This window comes from Patagioenas fasciata (assembly GCF_037038585.1).
Source record: "Patagioenas fasciata isolate bPatFas1 chromosome 19 unlocalized genomic scaffold, bPatFas1.hap1 SUPER_19_unloc_2, whole genome shotgun sequence".
NCBI lineage: Eukaryota > Metazoa > Chordata > Aves > Columbiformes > Columbidae > Patagioenas > Patagioenas fasciata.
The window spans coordinates 111097-130870 of NW_027288508.1; the positions used below are offsets into that span (position 1 = coordinate 111097).

General features: G+C 54.2%; 1 protein-coding gene across 2 annotated transcripts; it reads left to right on the forward strand.

The window, feature by feature from the left end:
• The first annotated feature begins 8427 nt into the window (after window positions 1-8427).
• LOC139826664 (uncharacterized) lies at window positions 8428-16797 on the forward strand. Of its 2 annotated transcripts, XR_011736795.1 has the most exons (12): window positions 8428-8621; window positions 9292-9353; window positions 9853-10009; window positions 10872-11128; window positions 11533-11618; window positions 12090-12157; window positions 12939-13056; window positions 13792-13912; window positions 14576-14737; window positions 15060-15217; window positions 15461-16320; window positions 16621-16797. XR_011736795.1 is itself a non-coding variant. In XM_071803011.1 (11 exons), the coding sequence occupies exons 1-11, from the start codon at window positions 8558-8560 to the stop codon at window positions 15585-15587; spliced, it is 1380 nt and encodes a 459-aa protein (XP_071659112.1). In that variant the 5' UTR covers window positions 8428-8557; the 3' UTR covers window positions 15588-16797. The 2 variants fall into 2 exon arrangements, 1 of the variants encoding a protein (XP_071659112.1); XM_071803011.1 differs by having other exon boundaries at window positions 15461-16797.
• The last annotated feature ends 2977 nt before the right edge of the window (window positions 16798-19774 follow it).

Below are 19774 nucleotides of genomic sequence, written 5' to 3' on the forward strand. Positions count from 1 at the left end.
GCTTTCCTGGGGAGTTACATCTCAGGAGTAGAAGTTTCCAGGCTCGTTGGCAGCACAGGTTGTTCCTCCTTGCTAAAAACTCATGTTCTTTTTTATATTGTTGACTTCACAAATTTTCTAACCGTGCCCTAATCTCTAGGGAGAAAGATTTTGATGAGGTCCTGCAGACACACAGAGTGTTTGTCAACATTTTCAAAGGCCAGGTGGCAAAGAAAGATGATCTTGTTAAAGCATTTGTGACGGATGACCAAACAGAAATCTGTAAGATGGTAGGTTTCAACCACTTCGCGGTTAGCAGCTTTATAAAAGCTTGGAGAAGACTTTCCCCTCCAGGGCTGGTGACTCCAGCACTGCCCTGGGCAGCCTGTTCCAATGCCCCACAGCCCTTTGGGGAAGAAATTGTTCCAAGATCCAACCTCAGCCTCCCCTGGGGCAACTTGAGGCCGTTTCCTCTGCTCCTGGCACTTGTTCCTGGGGAGCAGAGCCCGACCCCCCCTGGCTCCAAGCTCCTTTCAGGCAGTTCAGAGATCAGAAGGTCTCCCCTCAGCTCCTGTTCTCCAGCTGAACCCCCCCAGGTCCCTCAGCTGCTCCCATCACACTTGTGCTCCAAGTCTTGAATATTTTATATGTATTTAGCTGAAAAGAGTTCTGAATACTCTGTAGAATATACAGCTTTTATACACTGATGTCTGTGGACACAGAAAAAAAAAGAATTACCAGTGCTGAAGAGTTTCTCACCTAAGGTATATTTTTAAGGCTGCAGGGGATGCAAAGGGGACAGTTGCTCACTTGGGGAAGTCCAATGAAATGTTAAGAACAGATCTAATTTCTTAGTCCTTCTTGGTAGGATATGAACTGTGGGCTTGTTGTGAATTCAAGGAAATCTGTGCATCTTTTTTTGTAGTTTTTCTGTGGTGAGTTTTTTCTTTGAAATCTCTCCGTGCTGTCTGTCATAATGACGTACATTATTAATACTGTTATTTTTTTATCCACTTCACATCTGACCAAACCATTCAAGCAATTGTTAAATTTAACAGAGTTACTAGATTTTTCACTCTGTAGTCAAACCCATGACATTTATTAACTGGGTTTTTTTAGTTACTTACTGTCCAGATTTTAACAGAACGAGAGCTGCAGGTATCGGACAAAGAACGGCACACGCAGCTGGAGTAGATGTTTAGAGACATCGCGACCATTGTCGCTGACAAATGCGTGAATCCCAAAACAAAGAGGCCGTACACAGTGATCGTCATAGAAAGAGCCGTGAAGGACATTCACTACTCTGTCAAACCAAACTAGAGCACGAAGCAGCAGGTCTGTTTTCTTGCAAAATCGGTTTCAGGTCAGAGGTGGTGGCTTCAAGTGTAATTTCTCTGTTTGCAGCCACAGAGGGATCAGCAAAGCCCTGGGGGCTGAATTCTGCAGAGTGATTCTTCATCCAGCCGGTGGTTGAATGCTGGATGCAAACAGCTGCTGAAACTCGTGCAGTTTGTTTTCTAACAATTCAGGGAAGGGAGAAAGAAAGAAAGAAACTAATTAAAGCAGCAACAGTGATACGCCTGGAACAGAAAGAAAAGTTTTGTCCTTTAGTTTGATTGAGGTAATAAATCGGGCCTTGCATCTGAGCCACATGTTGGTTTGTAGTATAAGTGCTATTTAAGATTTCAGACGGGTTTTTTAAGCGTTGGAGGGATCACGAATAACAAGAACTCTGCCTTTCCTTGTTAATCTACCAAAGCAGCGTTCGAGCAAACTCCCTGCAGCGCTGACAAAAGTGTCAGAAGCTGATGCGAAGGATTTGAGGTTTTGGTCTGTGTGATGGTTTTCAAGCAGGTGTGTAAATGCTCTTTGTTTTTAACACCTTTGTAGGCACTGGAAGTGATCAGACCGTTAAAGGAGACCATGCAAATCAAACGTGCTCACATGAGGCTGCGATTTATTCTTCCAGCAAGGGAGGGGAAGAAACTGAAAGAGAAGCTCAAGGTGCTGATTAAAGTGATTGAGAATGAAGATTTCCACCAACAGTTAGAAATTGTAAGCGATAAAGCCTGGCAACTGTGTGGGGGTGTTATTTTTCTCTGCTAAAGTGGCTGAAGCATTTCAAAGGGTTTCCCCAGCTGTGCTTGGCAGAGAGCTAAAGCCAGATGCCTTTCTCTGATGTCTGCATCACCCAAGACACTTCACTTTTGGTTTTCCACCAAGCTGAGTGGTGCAGTCGATGCACTGGAGGGAAGGGGTGACATCCAGAGGGACCTGGACAGGCTGGGGGGTCCATGTGAATCTTGTGAAATTCATCCAGGCCAAGTGCGAGGTCCTGCACCTGGGTCAGGGCAATACCCAGTACCAGCACAGACTGGGGGAGGGAGGGAGGGTCAGACGGATGGGCAGCAACCCTGTGGAGAAGGGCTGGTGGGTAACAAAAGGGCCATAAGCTGGCAGTGTGCTCTTGCAGCCCAGAAAGCCAAGTGTGTCCTGGGCCACATCACCAGCAGGTGGAGGGAGGGGATGCTTCCCCCTCTGCTCTGCTCTCCTGGGGCCCCCCAGAGAACTGAGTCCAGCTCTGGGGTCCCCAGCGCAAGACAGACATGGACCCCAGGGGGTCTGTCCCTCTGTCACCAGTGCTGCCTCAGGCCCTCCAGCATTTTAGAACGATGCTAAAACCCAACCTGTGGCTGGCAATGCCAACCCAGGCGATGTGATGGTGAGTTTTGACCCACACATATATTAACCCTCCTAAAACCAACATGGAAATGGCAGATGTTTGTGCCTCCTTGTGTGGAAGCAGCTCTGGCTGCCTCGTCCCACATCCCACCCTTGCAGCTCCAGGACAGACCCCACACTGGTGGCCCTGCCTGCATCTCCCGTCCCAGAACAGCCAAAGGAGCTGCTTGTTTTGGCCTCCAGCTGGCTGATTTAGCCTGGTTCCCTTTCTCCATGAGCGATAAAACCCGGTGCTGAGGCTCCGGTGTCAGTCCCAGCCTGTGCCTATCCTTCGTTGTGTGTCATTTCATGTGATTTTGATCACATCCTTGAAAACAAAAACAAACCTCCAACGCACTCAACCTCAGCCCTCCCAGGGCAGAGAGATTTCCGCGTGGTGAACGCTCCCGTGCAAATTCTCCCATGTCCTATTTTAGGTTTCTCATCGGCAGCGGCTGCAGACAACTGCGCTGGAGCTCCTGTCAAGCCTTTGGCAGTGGTTGTTGTGGAAGGAATAAGGGTCTCTCAGGGCAGAAGAGGAAATCTCTCCTTTCCTTCCCTGGGCTGTGTCACCCCCCCCCACCTGCCACCTAATGAAACCCCAATGGCATCAGCCCTTTCCCTCCCCTGCATTTCTTAATTTATTCCTTACATTATTAATTTTCCTATATTGGAGGGCACCGTGCAACCTTTCTTTTTCCAGTGTTTGGGAATGTGTGTGCTCCCCTGCGCACTGGTGGCGTCACCATCATTGGAGGGGTTGGACAGATGCAGAGATGAGGTTCTCAGGGACATGGGTTAGTGCTAGGGGTGGGTTATGGTTGGATTCCATGATCTTGAGGGTCTCTTCCAGCCAAAATAATTCAATGATTTTATGACCTCCATCTTGGGGACGCCCCGACATGGGCTCTACTGCCCCATGGCCCCCATGGGGTGGGGACAGTGCCCTACTGTGCCCCATGCAGCTCCCCTGCCCAGTGCAGGCAGGCTGTCCCAGGCAGGGCTGTCCTGTGTGGCCCAGGGGTCACTTTGGCAGAGGGATGCTCCTGACCCTGCCACTGCCTTCCTGGTTGGTTGTATTTTGGTGTTTTCTTACTCTAGAAACCCAGGCATTGCCTCTGGTGTCTTCCCACTCGCTCCTGTACCTTTTTGCCACTTGTCACATCCATTTCCACGGGCGCCTCTCCCGGGCCAGGCTAAGACAGCGGCAGTCAGTCCGATTGCACCCAGTGTTGTCTCCCGGGCAGGAGCTCGCTGGTGGGGTGACGTCTTCTCCTCGCCTCACAGACATGGTGAGGAGTTGGGATGCGGTGTCTGAACACATTCAGGGAATGCTCATGATAAAGCAGTTGGCCTTTATCTTCTGCTCACAACTTAACAGTTTCAGGAGACCTGAAATTCCTGTGTTGCTGCATGTCGTTGCTCTTCCCCTCCTTTCAAGGCAGCTAAAGCATCTCAGTGTTCCCTTGCGTCTGGCAAACAGGCCACAGACCGGATTCTCCAAAAACTGAGATGGAAAAATGGAGTCCAGCTTTGTCAGAGAGAAGTCTTCAACACGTTTTGTGGCTTCTCTGTTGGCCAGAGTGCAAAGACCAGACCAAGAGCCTGAAACAACTGGCACCAGGGGAGGTTTTAGGTGGGATATAGGGGACAATTTCTTCCTGAAAAGGGCTGTCGGGCATTGGAACAGGCTGCCCATGGCAGTGGTGGAGTCACCATCCCTGTGTGTCCCTTGGGACAGCCATGTCATAGAATCACAGACTCATTTTGGTTGGGAAAGACCCTCAAGATCATTGAGTCCAACCGTTAACCCAGCCCTGGCACTAACCCACGTCCCTGAGAACCTCATCTCCGTCTGTCCAACCCTCCAGGGATGGTGACCCCACCACTGCCCTGGGCAGCCTGTTCCAATGCCTGACAGCCCTTTGGGGAAGAAATTGTTCCCCAGATCCAACCTCAACTTCCCCCGGCGCAACTTGAGGCCATTTCTGTTTGTCTTATCGCTTGTTACGCTTAGGGTGGTGAGAGCCTGGCCCAGGTTGGCCAGAGAGGTGGTGGATGCCCCGTCCCTGGAGACATCCCAGGCCAGGCTGGACAGGGCTCTGAGCAACCTCAGCTGGTGACGATGTCCCTACTCATGGCAGGGGGTGTGGTGGGTTGCAACTTGGGCAGCTTTTGCAACGGATTTGTGGTGTCTCTGCACCCCTGTGCAGTTGTATGGATGTGACTGTGCTTGGCTGCAGGATGCTGGAGGAGGAGCTGAGGGCAAAACGGCAGTCCGAAGAGGCCCGGCGAGACCGGTCGCGAGCCCAGCTGCTGAAGAACGAGGAGCTTCTCCTTGAATTTGAAAACAGAATCGACCGCCTCCTCTTCCATCTGCATGGCATCACCGTGCCTGGCCAGGTATTCACCCCAAGTGGCTCATTTTGCCCACCAAGGTGGTTCTCTCCGTCTCCAGGATGACTCTCTCCTGTCCCGGGGGGTGGAGGAGAAGCTCCAGTACCTGGGCCAGAAGCTGCAGTACCTGGCACAGCGGGCGGCCCACCTGCCCCCTGAGTGCAAGATCCTGGATAAGAGCAACGAGATACGTGGGATGTCCATCCCTGCTGGGGTCTTCGGGGACCCGCAGCAGGCTCCTCCTGATGGCCCATCCCAAGTGTCCCCCAGGGGGACATCAAGGGCATCCCTTGGGTTGTAACACCCACCTCCCCTTCAGCAATTAACCCAGAGTGTCTTTCACAGATTTTTGTGAAGGCCAGGGATTTTCTGGAGAAAAAAATGTCGAGTGATCCTCAGAACGTGGTGGTTTCCTTTGAGGAGAGAGACAGCAGCGATGACGGTAGGAGAGCTTAGCGGGGACGTGTCCCACGGCGACTGTCCCTGCCCCTGCCTGTTGGGATTTGTGACCATCCTCGCCTGTCTCTCCCTGTCCCAGCAGAGCCCAGCCCATGAGTTCTCTCCAGACCTTGGGGCTGTCTCCAAGGCTTTGAGCATGGGTGGTGCTTTTAGGTGGGGATGTGGGAGCATGAAGGCAGCTGGCGGGGTGGTGAGCATCGAACCACAGAAGGAACAAGAAAAGATGCTGTGGGGCAAGGAGGGAGAGCCTTGTCTTCGAAATCACCTGGTTGTGAAGAACAACCAGTGCTGGGGTCTGTCTGTGGCCTCTTCCTATTGGATGCTCTTGGAGGAGCCACTGAGTTTCTGAGCTTGCCACCTGTTTTGAATGAAGCTGGAGCTGCGTCCAGCACCGCGTGGCTCCAGACCTTTCTGGGAAGCCCCAGCAGCTGGGGATGGGCCACAGCAGCGGCACTGCCAGGCCCTGCAGGTCAGCCTGGGATGCTGGGCAGGAAGAGCCAGGGCTTGGCAGGAAAGCTCCCTGTGATGTCACCAGCCCTCCAAAACGTGCTGGCTCTCCCTGGTGACATGGGCACAGCAGAAGTGGCCCTGCAGACCCTCCCCAGCCCGTTTCTCTCTGTTCCCTCCTCCAGAATCCTCTAAATCTGATGACGAAGATGACGAGCACGTCCCCACCCGGGAAGACATCAAGAGGGAGGGGCAGCTGCTGATCCAAAGCAAGAAGAAAGCCAGCGTGTCACGGAATGCACCCCGAGATTAGTTTAAGGGACAAGAGGGTCCAAAACAACTTTTATTAAACCGGTGAGAAACAGGGTTTTAGAACTCCAAAAGTGACTTAAATATAGGTTCGGGTATCAGTTGAGGAAAATTATGAAGGGGCAGCAACTAGTACAACAGGAGGTCCACAGTGTGCATGCACGTGGCTTCACCCAAAACAATGCCGGAACCGCCCCTGAGGCCCAGAGGAGTACACGCTTGCCTGAACACGGTGCGGGATTATTCTTAAAGGGATATAGGTACTCGTAGTGAGTACGGAAAGTGTACGCTCGCGATTCCGCGAGGGTAAATTTATAATACACTCGCAATCCTGCGAGGGTTAATTTACTTACACGTGCAAATGTGCACGGAATACTACACGTGCTTATATGGAAGCACGGGAGGAAAATACACTCGCGATTATGCGAGGAAATAATTTTATACGTGTGCCAATGTGCACAGAAGGTTACTCGTGCATATGTGCACGGAAAGTATAAATACACTCGCGCTTATGCGAGCAAATAATTTTATACATGCTTATATTAAGCACGGGAAGTTACAGGTGCAAATGTGCACGGAAAGTATAAATATACTCGCAATCCTGCGAGCCGTTTTACTCACACCCGTGGCGGCAAGGCAAGCGGAGTCTCCATCCCGGGGAGGAGGGCTCTCGGCGGCAGCATCTCGCTCGTGCTCCGAGAGACCCGCGACAATGGGCGGAGTCTCGACGAGAGTCCCGTTTTTTATAGGCTGATCAGACCTGACTCTAGGCATTCTAGAAGCTTCTCTGCACCCCCACACCGGTTGTGGGGTGCCCCTGAAGCCTCCAAACATCCCCCACACTGGCCGCGGGCACCCAGCGGCTCACTGGCGCCTCGGCACTCCCGTCTCCTAATGACCCTGAGCCCTTCTCTCTGTCAGCCTCTTCCCGAATGTTCTGCAGGGTACGCTAAATTAGGCTTTTACACATATCTGTGGAACAGTTTTTTTCTACAAAGACTACATACAGGTTGCATTGTTTAATGGCAGCATGTACTAATATTATATGCTCAGGTTTCACAGCCACTGATAACATATCCATTTAGACCAGTTTGATTAACAAATATATCGTTAAGTCTATTACAGTCTCTAACCCCAGGAAAAATACACCCACGTGTTTAGTGAGAAATTATATTATGGATATACGCTTGCCTGAATCTGGCAAGGAATTATTCAAGAAAATCCACGGGTTTATAATGAGGAAAACACCTGCCCAAGCGGCGAGGAATTGTTTAATACACTCGCTGATCTGGTGAGGAAATAGCTCAGTTCTACCTAGTAAGTTATCGCTCACCCCAGCGAGGCGACGAGGCTGACCCAATCCCGGGAGGCTACTTTAGGTGGCGATCCTGCCTAAGGGGAGGCTTCAGGCAGACAGACCCGCAGCTCCGAGAAGACCACAAACGGCCATTCAACGGGACCCCGTTTATATCCGTGTCAGATCTGACTGTGGGCGGTCTAGAAGCTTCACGTCTTCTCTGCACGCCCCTACTGTGGCAGGGCAGCCGCGCTCCCCGCTGCAGACACGTTGGGTGAGAGAGGCAGGAAGAAGCGGGGAAGGGTAGAAGGAAGCCCATCGGCGCTTGCAGCCCTGTGTCCCCATGTGGGGACATGGCAGGGGCGGCCTGGGGAAACCCCTCCCACTCAGGAGACAGTGGGGTGGGGGCAGCTCCCAGAAACCCCTGCCCACTGCAGAGCCCCTGGCAGGGCCTGGGGGGCAGGTGTGTGCAGCCCCTCTGTGACACGGTCCGAGGTCACAGTGGGACAGCCAGACGTCACAGTGGTGACAGTCCCCCTTTCCCTGTCGTGACCAGCATCTGCCCCACTCACCCCGGTGAGGCCGAGTCGACTCCAAGTGCTGAGAGCTGCTCTCGCCACCGCTCTGCTCTGGAGTAGCTGCTCTGCAGTGAGGAGGAGAAGGTGGAGAGAGGGAGCACGACAGCACCAAGGAGTGTGAAAGGTGGAGAAGGAGAAGGAGGAGGAGGAGGAGAAGGAGAAGGAGGAGGAGGAGGAGAAGGAGAAGGAGGAGGAGGAGGAGAAGAGAAAAAGAAGGAGGAGGAGGAGGAGGAGAAGAGAAAAAGAAGGAGGAGAAGGAGGAGAAGAAGGAGAAGAAGGAGGAGGACAAGGAGGAGGACAAGGAGAAGCAGTAAAGCCATTGTCCAGCCACTTGCTGCTGTTGTTGACTTGAAGCAGCAGTGGAACTAAGATGGCAAGACAGCTCTTCTTGCAGCCTCACCTGAGCCCAACTATTGAGAAGCTCGAGCGTTATGGTAAGGCCTTCAGGCCCAATTTCACATGTGTGTCTGGGTCAAGGACATCTCTGAAATCAGGATGGAAACCCGAGGACTGTGGGGGGTGGTTGCTCAGGAGTGGTGACTGCAAGGAGGGACCTGCTTGACCATCCCAAAGGGCTGAGGGGCTGATGTGGCAGCCAGGGCTCCTGGTTCCCTTCCTGACGTGGCCCCTGCCTTCCTGGGGCAGCCCAGGCAGAAACCCCTGACCCCAAAGGGCTGCCCTTGCCTGGCGCTGGGCATTACCCACGCTGAGCTCATGTCTGAATGGAAGAGCTGAAGGTGCTCGTGGGCCACGTGGGCTCTGTGTGTTCAGAGATGTGACCCGGCAAAACTGGCCCCTGCTGGGGAGACACCAGGGCCTGCCCTGAGCCTCCGAGAGCCGCGTGGAGCACAGCCCCGTGCCCCCGCGGGCATGGCAAAGCACTGCCGGCTTCCCGTGGGAGTGGGTCACACCCTGGAGAGCTGCACCTGCAAGGAAAGGAGCCCCTTGGAGGCAGCATGAGGTGTCCTTTGGTTCTTGCCGGGCTGGAGAGAGACCACCTGAAATGCCTGAGTGAAAGATGCATCGCTCCTTGGACAGGAGTGGGCCGAATGGTCTTGAGCTTGCTGCCTCAGAGCATGACAGGTCTTTCCCTTGTTTTTCCAGAGTTCGCTAAGATTTGGGCCAGCACATCGTATCACCTCAGCCTGCAGCTGGCTCTCCACCAGGTGGGCCTTACCTCCTTCTCCCCTCACACCCTGATGAACGCTGATCAAGTCCTGACAGCCCTTTGCCATGGGGTGCAGCTGTTCTTCCCCTGCGTTGAAAGCAGGAGCAACGCCCCAGCACGACACTGCAATGCACACAGTGACATGGACACCTTCTCTGTCCATTCAGATGTACAAGAAGGTCCCCCCGTCAGAGTTGCATGTGAAAACCTGGAAGCCTGGGACACATCTGGATTTATTCCAAGTGTGGGAACCCCCTGCCTTCTATCTGATTGAGCCAGAGGGTGTTTGTCAGCTTTCCCTCACCTATTTGGTTCTTCGTAGCTGAAGGGGGGTGAGAGGGAAAAGCGCAGCCCCTGTTTGTGTTCTCCCAAGGAGCCCATCTTGCTCCTTTGTGCCTCAGGCCAGGGCAGGGCACTAAACACCATCAGCCTCCTCTGACAAGTCACCCGTCTGCCCCTCCAAGACTTCTTCCCATCCGCCATCTCCTCTGTTCCAGGCTGTCTGCATTCCCGGAATCGGGACTTTTGCGGTTGTCAGAAAGCGAGTAGCCCTCAGCGAGCAGGATCTGGTGATCGTGGAGAGACCCGTGTTTCGACCTGACAAGGCTGTTGTGCAGGACTATGAGCTCCGCTATGGTTGCAAAGACTTCCCTGGTAAGCAGCGTGAAAGCGGCGCTGGCCCTTGAGCAGGGTGGGGAGGGGTGCTCTGCTCCCCAGAGGTGACTGAGGGGAGTACCAGCCACCCACCGCGGTCCTGCCAAGAGCTTCACTCGACAAAACCAGCCGGCTGTGAAAGGACCCTGCCTAGCTGTTTGTTTTAAAGAATCACCAGAGGACAATACAGCTAAGAGCGCACTCTCTTTGTCCTGCTTCAACAACAGGTTCCCTCACAGCTTCCTTGGTGTGGTGTCTTCTGGTTCTGTGATGCTTCAACTCTTGCTCCCCCTTTCCGCTGCACTAGACCTCCTCCAGGCAAATGCCAGGGCTCTTCCCAGCTCCCTCAGCCTCCTTGCACAGGGGAAAAGCAGGGGAAACCCAGGGGGGTAAGACGGTTCCTTCCAAAAGCCAGTGACGGCGACACCTGCGCCTTCTAGTCACTACTGCCTTTGGGGCAGCTGTTGTGGGACCCTGGGGAGCACCCAGAGCTTGGGGCTGTGTTTGGGGTGCGTTTCTCTCTAAAGACAAAGACAGCACCGAGTGTGGGCTGGCACCCTCCAGCTTGCCCTGGGACCTGGTGCCTATCTCCCCACTTTGTCCCGCAGTCACTCTTCTTCCCACCAAGTGCCTAAGACTCTTTGTTTCCCTTTCTGTATCAGAGAAGCCACAGCTGTCTGCTCCGCACCTCACTGTCCACTTTAAGAGGAAGGGACAAGCCGAGCGTCTCCTCAGAGGCGCTGGCCCAGCCAGGCAGCCCAGTACCAAAGTGTTGCCTGAGGGCCTGGAGGCTGCAGACCTTTGATTGTAGCCTGCCCAGCAGGTCTGCAAGCTCATGTGTTCCTCTTCTCTTGTCTTTCAGGCCATCAAGATTTCGAACAACTGCCGTATGCTGAGATAGCCTCAGAGAACGCTGTCTCTGAGGGCACCGTGCAGCTCTACATGGAAAGGACCACGCACCTTTTCCATGCCTACCTAGAGAACAGGAAGAACGTTGCCATCATCTGGAGGGACGTGGGCATGCTGATTGCCGAGGGAAAAGAGATAAAAAAGAGATTTTACTTACACTTTTTGGAAAGGCTGAATGGCACTGGCAAGATGCTGCAAGCTCTTCTCGAGGTAGGATTTTCACTTTCCCAGCCCCACTCCTGCTGCTTCTGAAATGCTTTCTGGGGGCTGCTTTCCCCTGGCCGACCATGCCTTGTTCAGTCACCTGGGCTCCTGGAGCTCTAGAGCACAGCAGGCTCTCTGCAGAGCACCTCCCTGGCGTGCAATGGCCTGGCTTTGCAAGAGCCACCCCCAGAGGAGCTGCACTTTGCGAGAAAAGGCCGGCGTTGATGGCGGGGAGCGCTGCGTGCCCCACTCTGGGGGCCGGGAGCAGAGGCACAGGCAGAGCAAGGCTTGCTGAGCCCAGAGCCCTTGGGCGGCTCTGGCTCTTTGCTGGCGCTGGGCTGAGGCGGAGCAAGCAGCCGGCCCTTCCCAGTGTCCGCTCCTCCCGTCATCCGTCTCTGTCCTCGTTGCAGATGCCGGAGATGAGGGACTCAGTCATCTCACGCCATGACACCGCTGCTTCCCAGACCTCCTCTGGACGTGTTATCGTCCTGCCATGGTATGTTTGACTTCACTTGGAGGAACGTGGGACAGTGGCACGGCTTATGCATCTGTCCTACTGTGGAGCTAGAGACGCATTTAGGCAACATTTCCCACTACGTTTCTCCTGCTCCTTTTCTTTCCTCTGTGGGAGAGACTGCTCTTAGGTCCGGAAACGTTAATCTGCAAGGCTCTACAGGAACTTGGAGGGCAAGATCAGAATTCAAAAGGGTGTTAGAAAATCAGAGCACTAGATAATATTCTGCTCTCCATGTGCACTGTGAGCAGGATCATTTCCCCAGAAGCAGCAAGGGGGTTTTGTGGGAGGACGACCATTCTCACGGGAAGGATGGAAAAAAGCGGGCACAGGCTGACGGGGTCTCACCTAGCCCTCCCGGCACTGGAGTTTCTACTGCAGCCCTCCGGGTTGGGCTGCCTTGGGAAACAATGTGGTGTCCTTTCTTCAGCCTGGTACCTTCTTGCTCTTCAGGTGCCAACTTGAGACCGTGCCTAAGATGCCAACGCTGATAGACCTGACGGGACGTGTGCAGGGAAAAGGTGATGGCAGTGGAAAGAAAGGTCGGGGACCAGTGGGTTGCTGGCAGGGGGCTGCAGGGTTTCCTTCCACGGCACATGGAGGGGATCAGAACTGAGGTTACCCCAGGAGGCCTGGAAGAGGGAGAGGCTCCTCCTGTGACTCTCTGGACCCATCATGGTAATGCTCCGGTGCCCCATCATGGGACAAGGTCTCAGGACAGTCCTGCACCACAAAGGGCCTCTTGGACTGCTGAAGGACACCTTTCCAGTGGCCTCCACTCCCTGCTTGGGCTGCAAACAGTGCAAAGCTCTAAGCCTGCTTCTTTCCATCATGTGCTCAGATGTCTCAGAGGCAATGCCTGTGGTGTGAACCTGCTCCAGCAGCAAATGTGTGTACACAGGACCAATGCAGAAATCCCAGAGCTGGGTTCCCTTGAGCAAAATGATTCCCCTTCCCAGAATGACTCCCGGAGACCACCGGCTCTGCCAGGGAACCCCCTGTTTCAGCACAAGGATGAGAGAAAGCCATCCAGATAGTTTTCCCCAGGGAACCCCAGGGAATAATAGTGCACTGTAGGCACGAGGAGCTGGACCAGAAAAACAGTGTCAGAAAAGGCCTAAGACCTCCCAGGAAACATGGCTTTCCCCCAAAGGGATGAAAAGGACCACCTTCCCCAGTGTTACCACAGCCCTGAGCAGACCCGCACGTCACTCTCCTTGGAACTGGCACACAAGTGGCACCCGGTTCCCAGAACAACACCGAGATGCTGTTCTGAAGAACCGTCTCCTTTCCCCTTTCTAGAGGATGCTGCCGAGAAGCGCCTCCTCCGTCGAACCAGGCTTCCTCCAAATCGGTTACCTGCACTGACTGTGAAGCCGGAGCAGGGTCAGAAAGCTGAGGGGAGTGAGCCTCGCGCCAGGTGAGACACTCGCATAAATGGGTGAGCGTGACCCCCTGCTCCGGGCTCTGTGGGAGCGAGACGTTTCTCCTGGAAACACCCCAAGTGCGCTTTTCCCACGTCCCACTAACTCATGGTTTCTTGCTCATGGCAGTGTCTTGTAGCTTCTTGGCAGACTCTGCTGGCACCACTATTTCTTTCTTCCCTTCCGATGTGCAGAACTCTTGAGTAGCCAAGTGCAAAGGCTCGTTCCAGGAGCAGAAGGTCATTTTGGCTTTCCCTTCAGGTTGAAATGAGCCTGGCCTTTCTGTTTGCTGAGAACAGAGTTCTGCAGTTAGTTACTGCAGAGGATTGCCCTGAGCAACCAGGAGCCTCTTCTACGCTGACGCCTGTCTTACGCAGAGCCCAGTGGCAGGATGGCCCTTCTCGTGGGGTCGTGTCCTCCTCCCTTTGACACTGTGTCCCCAGCGCCCAACCTGCCCGTACAGGGCGTAGCGCTATCTCCGGGCACAGGACCCTGTTCCTCTGGTTGCTCCAGCAAGAGAGGGCCGAGACCTGGGCATCCTGAGTTGCAGGGGGGCTGTTGGGCCCATCCGAGGCTGACAGCTTGGGGTCTTCTCTGTGTCTGGGGACTTGATCACAAGGATGTGAGCAGAGCACGTTCTGCTGCAGAAGCAGGTGCGCCACCTGGAAGCACAGGATGCAGAACCAGCTCCTCCTGCGCTCCTGCCAACACGCCCTGTTGTGTCTTTGCAGGCAGCTACCGGTCATCCAGAGGAGCTGCTTGAAGGAAAAGGAGGAGAAAGGAAAGCTACCGCCTCTGCTTGCACCCAGAGAAGTGGACTTCATAGCCAGAGCCATTGAGAGGAGAGAAAAGGTACCCGACACCGGATGCTGCAGGAGCACATCCTACTGGACTGTAGAGCAGCGTTGCTCCACACGTGCCAGTGCTCACAAGATTCTTCACTGGGTGTTCACGGGACCACTGACCAGTTGCTTTGGTGTTTGCTTGAAGGGAGGCGGGTCACTGTCAGTTGAGAATATACTTGTCACTTCCAGTAGCCTGGAAACACCCCCAGAGCCCTCACTTGAGGCCGTTTCTGTCGGCCAGGTGACTGCAGGGCTTGTCTGGGCTCGCCAGCTGCCGGCTGGTTTGTAGCCCGGTGGTGGCTTATCTCCCTGGTCATTCCAGACGGGCTCCTCGGTGGAGCCTGCGGGAACCTGGGAGCAAACCAGCGTGGACAGCAAGGCAGAAGAGGAGGGAGGGAGGGAGGGAGGGAGGGAGGGAGGGAGGGAGGGAGGGAGGGAGGGAGGGAGGGAAGGAAGGAAGGAAGGAAGGAAGGAAGGAAGGAAGGAAGGAAGGAAGGAAGGAAGGAAGGAAGGAAGGAAGGGAGGAAGGAAGGAAGGAAGGGAGGGAGGGAGGAAGGGAGGAAGGGAGGAAGGGAGGAAGGAAGGAAGGGAGGGAGGAAGGAAGGAAAACAGCTCAGCCGTGGCAGGGAAGGCTAATGCTGCCTGCTATTGCATTTTGTTTGTCCCCCAGAATAAATGGGAGAAGAAGGAGGAGCAGCTTCCACCGTATATCCAGAAATACCTGGAAGAACAGGAAGAGAAGGAAACAGAGCTGGCAGAGGCCGAGGCAGAAGAGGAGATGCCCAATGTGGAAGGAAATGGAGAAAAGCCAAAGGAGATGCAGAGGAGCCAGGTACTTGGGATTCCTGCAGAAAAAGAGCACTTTCTCCCGTGGGGCGGCTGAGACTGCAAAGTACCCTGGTACCCAAGCCGTCATAGCAGCCTTGCTGCAGCAGAACCGGGCGGGTGATGCTGCCCTTCCTGAGCAAGAAGGGGGACACAGAGTTGCAGTGAAACCCTGGTGACACTCAGAGGTCACCCCAGGGCCTGCTGAGCTCCTTCTCCCGGCTCTCCCCGTCCCGTGTGGTCCATTCAGAAGTGTTCTGGGGTCTGCGTGCTGGGAAGCAGCACCCTCCGGGTGCAGGGCTGTTGTATGAGAGTCTCCTCCTGTGCAGGAATCCAGCTCCCCCGAGTGCTCCTCAGACAGCTCCTCGAGCAGCGTGGAGTCAGACGAGTCCAGCTGTGACCTGCTGGAGATGAACATGGAGGGCTGGGAAGAGGCCGGAGAAGAGCCCCCCAGCGTCCCTGAGGACAACAGCGTCCCCCAGAAGCGGTACGAGTGTGCCCGCTCCAGCCGAGCCCCGGGGGCGGTGGGGCGTGAGCCGGTGGTGGTGGGTACGGGGAGCCAAACCCTGAGCCACGGGGCTGCACAGGACGCCCCGGGATTTCTGCAGCCACGGGAACGGGCTGGGTTAGACCCCACGGCAGGGGCCAAAGCAGGTGTGGGGCTGAGTGTGGGAAGAGGCAGGACGGTCCCAGCTGCAGAGTCAGGGAGACTTTGTCCTTGCTGTTGCAGGAGCCTTTCCCCACGGACAGACCGGGCCCTGCGGGAGGTGGTGACCTGCATCCTGGGGCAGGTGGCCCGCAAGAGAAGAGGGGAGAGGGATGAGCAGCTGGATCTGCAGGACAAGCTCCAGTGGTAAATCTCTCCGGACACGGGCAGTGCTTCCTCTCCCGCAGTCCCTTCCTCCTGCTCCCCGCAGCCCCGCGGGAGAGAGCCGCTTCTCCTGGCACCGGCCTCTCGGCAGAGCCGCTCCTGCGGCCGCGGCTGGCGCCCAGCTGGGAGCCCGGCTGGAGCGCTCTCCTGTGCTCACACCACCTCTTCCCGCTGTGTGTCTGCAGCGAGCTGGCAGTGCTGCGGTGGGAACGGTCGGGGAAAGAGGCAGGCAGCAGCCAACACCTGCGGGAAGCTGCACCCCAAGCTGCACCCCCTGCCAAGGCGGGGAAGAGGAGGGCAGGACCGGTACGTCCCCAAGGCTTGATGTGGTGGCGTTTGTAATGGCGACGGCGCAACGGTGCGGCCAGGCTGGTCTGGGACAGCAAGCAGCCGGGTTGCTTTCAGCCCCGCGCTCCCTTGGCTCAGGGGTCGTTGCAGAAAGGCTCTGCAGTCAGGACCGTGAGCAAAGCAGGGCTGATGGAGAGGCTGAAAAGAAGGGGCAGGAGGGAGGGGGAGCGCTGAAATCCCCCCAGCCCTTGCCAGGGACACTAACACTGCCTGCTGCTGCATTGCTGTGGTCCTGCAGGCGCAGCCCCGCGTGTGCACGGAGGAGGAAACACGCAAGCTCTGGGAGTCCTTGTGCAGCAAGATAGAGCAGAAGCGCAGCAGTGGCACCGCCAAAGGCCTGGAAAAAAGAGCCAGAGCAATGGGAGGCCCAGGTACCGCAGGCAGTGAAAAACAACTGGGGAAAGAGCATTCCCAGTTGAGTGTTTGCCTTTTGGAGTGCTCGCCTCTGAAAAAGGGGGTGTGGGCCAGCTTCAGGCCAGAGCTGGGCAAAGAGGGTGTTTTCCTGACAGCCCTGGGGGCACGGAGAGCAGCAGGGTGGGACTGCATCCCAGGGACCTGGACCTGCTCTCTCCAGACAGCAGCAGATCCCACCACATGTGTCCTGACCAGACTTGTTGCTCTGCACCTCTCTGTGCATACAAGACTACAGAGCTTTGTATTCAACTCCTCAGTTCTGGAGAACAGATCTACTCCACGTCGGCCAGTGCCAGGAGACCGTCTCAGGCGCTGAGGCTCGCGAGAGACACGTCCAGCAAGAGCCTCCTCCGGCGTGACGAGCGCCAGTGCCGGCCAGCCAGGCTGCTGACACCAGCTCTCCCTTCTGTTCAGTAAAGCCCCACCTGCAAACCGCTGGGTCTGACACTGTGGGTGTTTCCTTGGCGGCTGTGGAAGCTGCGCTGGGCAGTGGCGCAGGGAAAGGCCACTGCAGGGAAGAGGGCTGGAGCCTCAGCCTCAGCCCTGCTCCAAGGGCAGCCCTCCCCAAGGCTCTGCTGTACCGGCTCGGCTGCGGCCCTGCTCTTTGTGCCCCTGCACCCCGCGTCCCTGGCACGGAGCCTGCCGCAGCTGCACATCCCGGACAGGAGCGGGAGGAGAAGGAGGAGGAGGAGGAAGAGGAGGAGGAGGAAGAGCCTGGGCACCCTGGGGAGCCGAGCTGCAGGGGAAAGCATCCGGGGGCTCGCCCAGCCAGGGCACTGCGGGGCGCCCAGAGCTGTGCAGGAACCACCGTGTGCCACAGGGACAATGGCACCCCAGGCAGGAGCCGTGCCTGGGGAGAGGAAAGCCATGGCGGGCAGCTGGGCTCTGCCAAAGCTCTGCTGGGGCTCCCGACCCTTTTGTTCCACAGCCCCTGGCAGGAAAGGCAGGCTGGAGCCGAGGTGGGATGGGGACACCTCCGAAAGCTCCTCTGCGGAGCCCTGGGTTGGCATAAAGCGTGTCACAGGGGCCTGAGAGCGGCTGTGTGGCAGGAGGGAAGGAAGTTCGAAACTGCTGGCTGTTGGGCACCCTCACCCTGCCCGTGCTCTGTGGGGACTCCACGCAGCGGGTGTCAGCGATGCTGGCAGAGCCCAGGCAGGCTTAACCGCGCTACGAGAGATCGGGCCCATTTGTCAGACCTCTGTGGGATATTTTTTCCTGAAAAGCCCTGATTTTTGGGCATCCTGACTTTGCCTCCATAGGAGTAATTCCTACTGCCATTTACACTCTAAACAGCTGTGCCTTTCTCATGGCACCACGCGTGAGGTTGGCCAACGGTCAACAAGAATGGCTTGCCTCTTCTTAGGTGAATCTAAGCAGCTAAGGAATATATGGATATATATATGTATATATGAAGACTTATGTAGATAGGTGCCATGCAAACACCTGCCCCTGAGTTACCTACCTGCTTCCCCTCCTGCTCTAGTAGGCAGAAACGGGATTTCTTCCCTATGATGCCAGTGACTTCAGACACCCACTTTGCTTTATCTTGACGTGCCGCACACAGGATCACCTTTCTTTGCACTGGAAGAGAGTCTGGATCACTGAGAGACAGAAACCTGCAGTCGTTGCTACTCTGTAAATCAGGTCTTTTGCAGTCTTCAAGATGGATATAAAATGTAGCGAGAAGTCACTTGCAGAAATCATAGTCCTGTTTCTCCTGTAGTGTTCCTGCGCTTGCCCAAGGCGGGGGCTGGAGAAAGCGTAGGACAAGCTGAGGCACCATATGGAAGTACAAGAAAGTACAACTTTCACCCTTTGGCAAACAAGATTTGAGCAAATCAGATTGCAGTCTGGGTAATTCAGTGAGAAGGGAAACTGTGCGTGAATTTGGGGGTGGGAGGGGCTGTTTCTGTGAATAAAATGTCACACAGATGTGTTTGACATTCAAGAAGTTAACAGCAATCACTATCCTAAAAAATATAAACACCCCTTCCTTCCCCAAAGCGTTAGAGGCCTTCAGACAATACACACAGACTCACGGAGATTCCTAGATCCAAATCAGTTCACATTCCAGCAACTTTTAAATACAACCTCATACAATATCAAGTTCCCATCCATCATAGCATTTCGGGTTTGTTTTGGTTTTGGTTTTGTGGGGGGTTTTTGTGGATTTTTTTTTCCCCCCAATCGGAATCAGAGTTTAACAATTTAAATTCTTTCCTGGTCTAAAAATTATTAGATAACAATAAGAGTAAATTACCTTAGAGTACCATACTTCATCCCATTTTTTCCAAAGTTCTGCAGAACAACATTAATTGCAATACAGCACTAAAACCCAGAATTCCACATTTAAGCCACATTTGAGTACAGTATCGTTTCAAGTTTCTTTTATCAGAATATTTCCCCAAAAGTTACTCTAATGCGTAAGGATGCATCCTAAGGGGGAGCAAGGTGGTATTTTAGCAGCGGAACCGGTTCCCATTTCGTAATTATCTCCCCAAACAAAATTCTTTTGGTACGAAATACATATATATATATATATGCCAACTAAAATACTGAGCTCAGATATGACAACCAAGTACCAAGTTCAAATATGCAGTTGGATCACAGTTACTTATTCAAGACAATATCTCCATTTTAGCACTGCACCTCAAAATTATTTTAGCATTGATCTCAAAATTATTTGATAACAATAAGAGTAATATTTCCCTTTGGGGTCTTCTGGCTTCTCACTGGGTCTTTTCACTGATATCACGTGTGCCTTTGTTTAGTTCAGCTGTAGACACTGTTTATGGTCCATAGCCTTCCGGGTACTGTTTGTGTGAATAAATCCTTTTCTTCTCAGCAAAGTGCCAAACAGGCCCCGTTCTGCAGACGTCTGTGATGCCTCCACGTTAGCCTTGCATTGTTATTTTTTTCCCCAGTCAGTTCCGTTCTTCCCAGCAAAGTGTGAACCAGACCTTATCTTGCAAGTCTTCAGTGTAGTTTGTAGGTGCTTTTGGTAAATATGAGCAGAACTTTACAGCTCCAGATTTTAGCAAAGATTAGTTACAAAGTTTTCTTTTACAGCAAAGATTTTAGCTTCCTAAGTAACATGAAGCAGCAAGTATATTAAAAATCATGCAACCTTATACTTCCAGATAATTCGTTATTTCTAGTATGCATTTGCTTAAGCTAAACGATTGCTATGAAACATAAATTGGGCTCATCCACTGAGCTGTGAGCAGTAAAACCATGGCCATACGGCTGGTTATTCAGCAGAGCGAGCTCAAAGTAGGCTCATCCAGGCTGTCATATTTATAAAATAAAGTTGTTGGCTCATAGTCAAATTGCAGACAGTGGGAAAGGTCTGCACAAGACCCCCTGCACCCACAACCCATTGGTGTTCAGCTGCTGTTCTGCTTCCCTGTG